The 9,957-nt window shown below is 39.5% G+C and overlaps 1 protein-coding gene across 1 annotated transcript in view; it reads right to left on the bottom strand.

The window, feature by feature from the left end:
* The window catches only part of DNAI1 (dynein axonemal intermediate chain 1), a 265,252-nt gene that overhangs the window by 205,187 nt on the left and 50,108 nt on the right, over nt 1-9,957 (bottom strand). The window contains exon 3 of the mRNA XM_069101915.1: nt 4,154-4,252. Coding sequence (XP_068958016.1) covers nt 4,154-4,252 — 99 coding nt within the window. The remainder of the gene's footprint in view (nt 1-4,153; nt 4,253-9,957) is intronic.

Here is a 9,957-nt window from a genome sequence, read left to right as displayed (position 1 = left end):
AGACAGAAGCCCTGTCTGTTGATCTATGTTAATTTCTCAGACAGAAGCCCTGTCTGTTTGTCTTTATGAGTAAATTGAGCTGAAGAGCAGAGATTTGCCCACGGGGAAGGAGGCTTACTTTAAGCCCCTTTTAAGAGCTGTTAAAATAAACTGAGATGATGGTACTGGTAACGTGTATAAATATTGTTGTAGCCCTGTTAAGCTTTGTTTTCCTAGAAACAGAAGCTGTGGGCAGGAACCCCTGGAGCCTGCTGTTGAGCAGGAGCTTGGAGCAGAGCAGTCCCCATGAGTTGAGATATGGAGCAAGAGCAGACAGTTGCCTATGTGTGAATCCAGGTGAGAGTTGGGAGCCATCAGCCCACAGAGAAAGAGCCATGGGGTTTGGAAGTCAGGCTCAAGTCAAGATGAGAGAGGACTTTACTTGGACACTGTGTATTGATTGAGGAGATTGTGAATTACTGTGACCTAGGGGTAGATAGTGTTTATATACTCTGGTACCCCTTAAGGATGTGTTATGCTAGGGGTCACCCCAGCCTGGGTCCCCCCGATTTTGGGGATGCAATGATATATACTGTGTAATGTGTTGTGCTAGGGAAGACCCTAGCCTGGGACTCCCTAACTGTGTAAACAAGTATTTTGGGGAATGTTACTGAATGCAATGATATATCTATGTGTCATATGATATGCTGAATGTTATGATATATGTACATTATGTATATATACACAAATATATAGATGATATGTTTTGCTTAAGGATGTTGCTACAAATGCTATGCTTTATTGAACAATGTTTAGTTTATTGCTTAAAAGAGAGTTCACTATGTCTAATCACTATGTGATTAGACCCTTAACATTTTTCACAGCAGCAGTCCTCAGGTGCACTGCCATGATTGGTTTTAAAGCCCCAGAGAAGAGAAGACAAAACATAACTAATTTTCTGCACTACACATATACTATGAGCTTCTTTTTTCCCTCTCTTTCTTAATTTTTTTTTGTTATAAGGGAAAGCTTTTTGGATAGGGGAAGAAGGACATATTCAAAAACAAATGTGATACAAAAACAAAAAAATAATCAATAAAAATAAAATTCAAATGAAGTAAGGTTCCCTTACCATCAAAATCCCTTTTCTACCTATGATGCTGGAATAAGTCTTTTAGTAAAGACAAACCTCTCATTCCACTACCAGAGTAAAGGGAGGGGCTTGGACCCAATGATCTTAAATATCCCTTCTAGCTCCCATAGTATATGTGACTTATAGATGTGGCTTTGTGGTAGTCCATATAGCAATTAAGAGACTGTCTTAAGCAGGTCATACCATATACTCAGGCCAGAAACAGATTTACTGGCATCCATGCCTGGTCAAGAAGTAATAGGAAATATTTCTTTGGAATGATTAATGGAATGTACCTTCTCCTACATCCTATCTTGTAGCAATAATTGGTTTTCATATCCTGTCCTGTATATGCATTTTCTGTTCTGAAATTGGTTTCTACGTTCCATTATGCTTACATTGCATTATATCCTTATTAATATGGTGTATGTGGTTAATTAAGCATCTAGCTTCCATAGACCATGGTGTTACTTTCTGGACTACTTCTCTCCCTTGCTGCCAATCACCTTCTCACCCCAGACAAAACCCTCTCCCTAAGGCCCACTTTCCTAATTTTTCTAATTTCCTAACTCTCCAGCCTGAATTATTATTTCTTGAGGGGCCCCAGCTAGACACACTTCACTCCTGACTAAGTACACCCTCAAGACTTTTCATCAAATTCTTCACCAGTCATATTCATACACTGGAGATCGAATGAGAGACTATTTGTAAAGCGCTCAGCAAAATGCCGGCACATAGTAGGCATTACATAAATATTTATTCTCTTCCCTCCACCCAGAAACCTCTGTCCTGAGCCCCACTCTTGTGGTTGGTGCCTCCCTCCCTGTCCCTCACTTTTCCACTTTTATGTGTTGTCTTTTCCTGTTAGAATGTAAGATCCTCGAAAGCAAGAACTGTATTATTGTTTATATATATATGCACAGTATTTACCATACTATCTGATCAATAGTAAGCACTTAATCAATGTTCCACCTATAGGTAATAGTCTGTTCTTGAACAATAAAAGACGCATTGATTCAGCCCATCTGACCACCCACAACAGGGAGCCCACCTCTCCTATTGACCTAGGGGGTCATTCCATGTGTAGGCCTAATATAGGGGGCACACAGCTCAGGAGAGGAAATTTCTCTTTGGATGGCTAATGGCCACTGTCACAGGTGAACTAAAGTAACTGATACTGCACTTTCTCTAGTGGGCTGGAACAGGAATGAGTCACAAAGTATAAAGTGTGGTAGATTACTCCAAATCAAACTTTGACTCAAAAAGCAGCAGTTACACTTCCTGCTGTACCCCAAAATCCTACAGCTGAGGCAGCTCAAACACCTGTGTATCTTTTTTTTTTTTAAGCAATAGGGGTTAAGTAACTTGCTCAAGGTTACACAGCCAGTTATTTTGTGTGGGTGTTAAGTATCTGAGGCCGGAACCGATCCCAGGTTTCCCGACTCTGGGGCTGGCGCTTTACTCACTGCACCACCTGGCCGTCCCTTGTGTATCTTTTCTTTACTATTTCTGTTCAACGCTGATGGGGAGTGTCTTAGATAGTGTCTTTCCACCCAAACTTTGAAAGTACATAGTAATCTGGACTAAAATTGGCTTAAAATGCAAATTCCTCCTGAGAAGGAACACAATGACTTAGACAAAGAGTGAGTCTTGAATGAAGAGCATCACACTGAGCCCCAAGGGAAGGGTTTGACATACAGGGGAGCTGAAGACAACAGGAAGATAACAGGCATGTAAATCTATTAATAGAGAGTGCTTTGAAGAAGGAAATGGGGTGATGCAAGGAGAGCATGAAGGAAGACTAAAGACAAAGTTCACATTTTTTTTCCCCTCATGGAAGACTCCAGAGGTAAGCATGATTTAGCCAATGGAATGTTCCAGCACTGGAGTTAGGAAAACTTGGGTTTAAATCCTGCCTCAGATACTTACTGACTATGGGGCCCCAGGTAAGTCACCTAACATCTCTGGGCTTTAGTTTCCTCATCTGTCAGGTTAGGGGGTTGGAATCAATGCCCTTTTAGGATACTTTCAGCCCTAAATCTATGGTTTTATTATGCCATTTGTGAAGTCCTGAAGGACCAAATAACATAGGATCATAGGATTATAGATTGAGTTGAGCTAGGAGACCTCAGCTGTCATATAATCCAACTCTCATTTTATAGATGAGGAAAATGAGGCCCAGAATGTTGTACCTTGCCCAGGGTCACTTCCTATCTGTGTGACTCTGGTTAAGTAACTGGTCCTCAGTTTTCTCTATACTAGCCCCTTTTAAGGACCTCAGATATATCATATACTTCCCTAGGAGACTGGCTGGGTACAAGGTCTGTCAGATGAGAAGTCTGCTCTCGAACCAAATTAGCAACAGTCCTAGAAAAACATTTAGCAGCTAACCGTGGCAAAAGCTGTCAGAAAAACTGGCTGAAGTATCCACTTAACATTGCAACAATAGGGATTCTATTGGATGATTGCCGAAAAACAAATGGCAATCCAAAACCCACCTGGTAACACAAATTTATAAACTTCTGCCTATCCAGTAGCTTGAGCATTCTGGAAAGTCCCACTATGGAAGCTGGCAGGGTCCCCTTCAGAGCTAAATAAAGACTACTCTCCTTTTTAACACGAATCTACAGGAAAAGTGGGCATCCTGTTCTGTGCTATAATCCTTTGGTCATATGACTAGATAGTACTTGACTTTCCACTGCTAAGAAAATAAATGCCTACAAATCTATCTATGTAAAGCAGCTAAGTGGTGTGTAGTAGACAGAGTACCAGGGTTGGAGTCAGGAAGACTCCTCTTCCTGAGCTGAAATCTGATATCAGACACTTACTAGTTGTATGACCCTAAATAGGTCACTTAATCCTGCTTGCCTCAGTTTCTTCATCTGTGAAAAGGAAATGGCAACTCACTCCAGCATCTTTGCCAAGAAAACCCCAAATGAGGTCAAAAAAGCTGGACACAACTGAAATGACTAACAACAAGGGAAAGAAAAGATAATGAAAGGGGCTGACGAGGCTGAAATCTAAGAAAGCAAATTTACTCACAGCTTCAGTCAGCTCCAACTGGTCTGGGGGTTTGATCAGCGTCTTGGCCTGAGTCCATTCATCTGTCCCTTCTCCCACATCTGGGCCAGCGTCCTCATCCTGCACAAAAAAAAAAAAAAAAGACAGCTTAGTTAATTTTTGTCCACAACTGAGATCTTGAGTTCTACCCATTCTGGAAATCATTCATTCTAATGTAAGTGCTCAGATTAGACAGTTTTGGTCGATCCAGCTCAGAAAGGACAAAATATGTCTTAAAGAACATTGTTTTCACAAAGCCTCCCAGGGACTGCATTTTTATCACTTTGTTTTTACTACTTAGGATTCAAAAGCTAAATTTCCTTGGCTATGTTCTCTTGTTTCAAAATGAGCTTATAAACTGCTAACATGTTATTATAACAAAGCAGCTCATGTCTATGCTCTAATTGCCCCAAGGCACCACAAATGACATCTAATTACTTTTTCTTTTTTTTTTTGGTGTTAAAATTATTGTTACATAAGTTTCTAATCAGAATCTTTTCAAACACATTTAGATTGAGTAATGCTATTTGGGGCATGGGTTGTTAGACATTCTCTCCCAGAACATTTTACACCCTAAAAGAAACAAACATCCAAGATTTGCTGCCCTCTGGCAGAGCTCATAGTATAAGTAGGTTAAACATCAAAATGTATCATGCTGTTCATTCAACTATGGAAAACAGATTGCTGTGGTGATGGATCGAAACTTCCCTGCCTGATATAGTTTCCTTTGATTAAAAAAGCAAACCTCTGATTAAAAAGTTTAAGGGTTCAAAGCATTTTCTGCCTTAAAGTTAAGTACTGTGATGATTTGCACTTAAATCAGACTGTCTTTTTAATTACAATTTTGTAAAGTCTGCCATTCGTGGCTTGGGAAAGTAGCTGTCTTCTTGGGTCCAAGGCAAATGCTGTTTCTGAAATGAAATAATAGTAATGATAATATTTACAGAGTACTTTTTATATATTATCTCATTTGACTGCCAAGAATAACCCTGTGAAGGAGGTGCTATTATCCCCCTTAACTGAAGAGGAAACTGAGGTACAGAGAGATTAAATGACTTGGCCAGGGTCACACAGCTAGTAAGCATATGAGGCCACATTTGAAAGCAGGCATTTCTGACTCCAAGTCTAGTACTCTAGACACTTTATCTAAACAGTAGACCAACTGTGGAAAGATAAGCAATAGCACACTTCTTTCCTGATCCATGTGCAATAGGCCTATTCAAAGACTTATGAAGGTTCTTGTAGTTAAGTTAAAATTTTGAATTTTTATTTTAAGTGAGAAAGTAACATTTACTCCCTCATGGTACTTATTAGTTCATCATGAGTAGAATGAAAATCAAGTGTGGATTTTCATCTCTAGAACCTTGTAGACTTTAAATTCTATGGTGTTGAGAGATGTTTCTTTCCTTTTACATAGCAAGATGAAAGGATGGCAAAATGGTGTGATAAAAATCCTCTGCTAGGAGATGTGAGCCTTGGGTTTGAACATGCTCTCTGCCCTAATACTAACTGCATGATCTTTGGCAAGTTACTTAAGTTCTCTGGGCCTCAGTTACTCCATCTGTAAAATGGAATAAAGAACTTACCCATACTGACCATAGATAATCTCCTGAGGTCCCTTTCAGTTTTAACATCTATAACTCTATTAAAACTAAGATTATAAAAATATTTTTGTTAATAATTCTCAGTTGTGAACAGGGTCTGGAATCAAAGTAAATTCTCTGAATATGTTGTTTCTCTGATAAATGAGTCATAGTTCTATCAATGGTCTACCAGAGATTGATGAAAGCCTCTGAAGTGACCACTGTAAAACTACTTTTTGAAACTATTTTATTCCATATATTTAAAAGGTTCAAAAGGGATAAAAGGGTAAGGCCAACCTAGGATTAGATTTACATGCCTGTTATTTTCCTGTTGTCTTCATCTCCCCTTTATATCAAAATTTTCCCTCAACTTAAGTGTTCATCTAAGCCACTGTGTTCTTTCTCCTGGAGGGCTTAGCATTTGAAGCCTGTGTCAGTCCAGATTACTATATACTTTCTTTTTTTTTCTTTCTTCCTTTTTTTTTTTTTGGCCTTTTTTCCAAAAAATTGGGCAATTGGGGTTAAGTAACTTGCCCAAGGTTACACGGCTAATTTGTGTGTGTGTGTGTGTGTGTGTGTGTGTGTGTGTGTGTGTGTGTGTTAAGTGTCTGAGGCCAGAACCGAATTCAGGTCCTCCTGACTCCAGGGCTGTCCCTTTACTCACTGCGCCACCTAGCTGCCCATTACTATATACTTTCAAGGTGAATAAATTAGTAACCCCTCCTCCCCAGCTTCTAGTATTCTCTTCCACATAAATTGGCTTTGTATTTATTTTGAAAGAAGAGATTGCTTCATTTTTGCCTTTGCATCCCCAGTGCATAGTGACAGGCACAAAGCAGAAACTTCATAAATGTTTGGTCATTGTTAAGAAACCTCTAGTATTACATGCAAAATAACTCTGACATAAACTTCAAGCTTCAAAAGCAAGTGAGTTGGGTGAGTGCATTTGGGTCACCTGATTAAAGGACCAGATAATCTTGGTGGACTGATTCCTTCATGATTAAATTGTTTCTTCCACTTTTGTCTTATATGGTCTTCAGGCCTCATGGACTAGACCATCAATCAAATTCCATTCCTTTCTCCATATCTACTGACCCTCCCCCTTCTCCCAGATACTCTTTCCTTTCTTAGTAAGTTCAGTGACTAGCTAATAGTCTTTCATCTCCAACTCTTGCCTTCCTACTAGGAGACTTCAGCATACATATTGATATGTGTGTTCAAACATCCCAACTTCCCTCAAACATCCTAACTTCCCATTTCTTCAATTTACTGATTTCTCATGACCTACTCTTCCACTCCACCCCAACTACACATAGCGATGGTCATAGTCTTGATTTTGCCCACACCCACAAGTGTTTTATGTTTATGGTCTCTGAAATTTCTTTATCTGATTATGATCTTTTATCATTTCATCTTTCCCTCTGCCTTCTGACTTCAATCCTTCATCTTCACCATGACCTCCAAATCCTCCACCCCTCAGTTCTTTTCCCCTCACCCTAATGCTGGCTGTGCTTTCCTCCCATCTTCAGCTTGACGTCTCGGTGAATGAATTTAATTCTTATTTACTCTCAAGTCCTTTGTTCCCTTATTCTATCATCAGTCATCCCAGCCAAGCCCTATCCTTGAATCACTCCCACCACCCACAGCTTTCGCTCTTACTCTCATATTGCTCAAGAGAGAAGTTGCTAACTGGGTCCACTACAAGGTTATAGTGCATAATATCAATTGGTCCTTCATTGTGGCAAGGCAGTCCTTATTTATCTCCCTAACTGATTCACTATCCCACTTACCACAGAGGCTTTCCAAATCTTTTCATCCCTCCTCAAACTTGTCCCAGCTCACCCTCCCTCATCCTTTCAGCTGAGAACTTTGCCTCACATTTCACCGGAAAAAACTGAGGCCATTTTGAGATAACTCTCATTTCACATCGCTAAGATGCTTTCTGCCACTATCTCCTCCTTTACCCCCTTAGTCATTCTCTTTACCATTCTCTTCTACATGAACCAATGATCCCATCTTCTCTAGTAGACTGCCTCCTCTATCATCCCTCCTCTCTCAGTCTCTCTTTTAATCTCTCCCTGTCTGTTGCCTACAAACATGCCCATTTCTTCCCCATCCTTAAAAAACCCATCCATCCCCACAAAGTTATTGTTCTGTCTTTCCTCCTTTTATAGCTAAACTCATTGAGTAGAACAACTACATCAGGCACCTCTACTTTATTTCTCTCTTCTTAACTCTTTGAAATCTGGCTTTCAACTCCATCATTCAACTGAAATTGTTCTCTCCAAAGTCGCCAATGATCTCTTAATTTAATGACCTTTTCTATGCAGTTGCTTACATGTTACCTCCCACCTTAGACCGTGATCTCCTTGAGTTCATACAACTGTTTTTGCTTTTCTTTCTGTATCTAGTGCTTAGAAAGAGTACCTGGCCCATAGCAAGGACTTAATAAATACATGTTTGTTGACTTATTTGTTGATTATTTCAGAGGCTAGGCTCCCTTAGGTTGCTCCCAGCATGGGCTTCTCTTCTCTGACTGAATTTATCTTTAATTCTGAATCAGTGTCCTCTGGTGAGCCTCTAGGCTCAAGCCTCATAGTACCCTGGAGCTTTTTCTCTATCATCTCTAATTCTAACCAGCAAGAAGAAACAGCATGGCCATTAGCTCATTTGAGGATCAGGAACCCACAGAAAGGTTTTCCTTCACAATAACTTAACAGTGATTAGATCTAGCAGCAAGAGATGAGCAAAGCTTTCTCTCTTTTTCCCCCCGAAGGACTCAGAGACAAAGGAAAGTTATGACACCTCTGGAGAAGTGCCAGAGTTATTGTATACCATAGGAGAATCAGAAGTGGTAAAGGTTTAAATAGGCCTTACGCACGCTAAGTGAGAAAACATAAAATAAACCCTGTATTAAGTGAAGCACTGTTGTTATTGTTTGTGCTTCATACTTGAAGAAGAGCAATGACATCATGATGTCAGGGTCAAGGTACAGTGTATTCAACTATGGCTGATCAGTCCATTACAAGCCCAGAAGGATCTAGGACAGGTAGGGCACAAATAGCCTGTTTGAATGTTTGGGAAGGAGATGTCTCTAGATTTGCACATCTCACATTTCTTTTGTCAGACACAACTGAACAACAACAAATATTAAAGTTCTGTTAGAAAATAATTACAGAAAAATGGACCATCAGTCTATGTCTAAGTATCACATTTCTTTAAGTCATACTTCAAATGCTATTTCCCTTAAGTTAACATGTAAATATAAATAATGATTAATCAATATCTATACGAATGTTTATGTTATATTTTATAGAGAAAAGTAATAATGACTGAATGTGCTAAATGCTTTAAGACATTGATTATCAATGGCTGGAAAAAGAGGCTAACCACAAAGCCCATGTGTGTCTAATCAGCACCTCTGTCCACATAGTAGTAAGTACCCAATTTATAGGCATAAAAGGGACTAAACAGGAAAAAGGTATGGTTTGCAGATTCAATCCTGCTCAATTATACTAAATGTTACAAATCTCCATCTTTAAGTCACTTGCTGTCTTGTTTCAGGTTGACTTAAAGGACTTAAGATTGTTATTTTTATGATATAATTTGGCTGAGAAATCCCCAGAGTTAGGGTGGTACATTAGAAAAAAACAATACTAGCCTGGTTACAAACTGTTTTCCTCATAACAACCCTGGGAGGTAAGATACTATGTTCCTATTTCACAGAGGAAGTTGAATGAAAAAGTGGTCCAGTGACTTTCCTGAAGGCACAGCTTTGGAGCTGGGACTCAAGTCAGGTCCTTCTGACTGTGCTCTTGCCACTGTACCATGACAGAAGGTAAATGAGGGAGGAAAAGAGGAACCTTAGACACACAGGGAATAGTAATCAGGGACAAGTTTTAATGCCACACAGTTAAAACCAGAACCAAAATAAGGGGAGAAAGAAGACATACATAACATGTATATGCATGTATGTACACACACATATGGAACTATGTGAGAATGATGATGCCAAAATAAAAGATTAGGTCAGCTTCCCTGATGGGAAAACTTACCCTGGATTCTATCTATGACACAGAACACTCTCCAGGAGCTCCAAATGCTACATTTTTCTCTTTTTGGATTTTTCACCATGGCACATAAGAAATGTAAGTATCTGGTTTTTAACAAATCTGTTTTCAAGTCGCTCTGGAAAGTTTTTAT

The sequence above is a fragment of the Petaurus breviceps genome, unplaced genomic scaffold (assembly GCF_028583685.1).
Source record: "Petaurus breviceps papuanus isolate PSGF00001 unplaced genomic scaffold, PetGlider_PUasm1.0 520, whole genome shotgun sequence".
Taxonomy (NCBI): domain Eukaryota; kingdom Metazoa; phylum Chordata; class Mammalia; order Diprotodontia; family Petauridae; genus Petaurus; species Petaurus breviceps.
The sequence above is the reverse complement of the archived record's forward strand: the minus strand, read 5'-3'. Positions and strand labels throughout refer to the sequence as shown.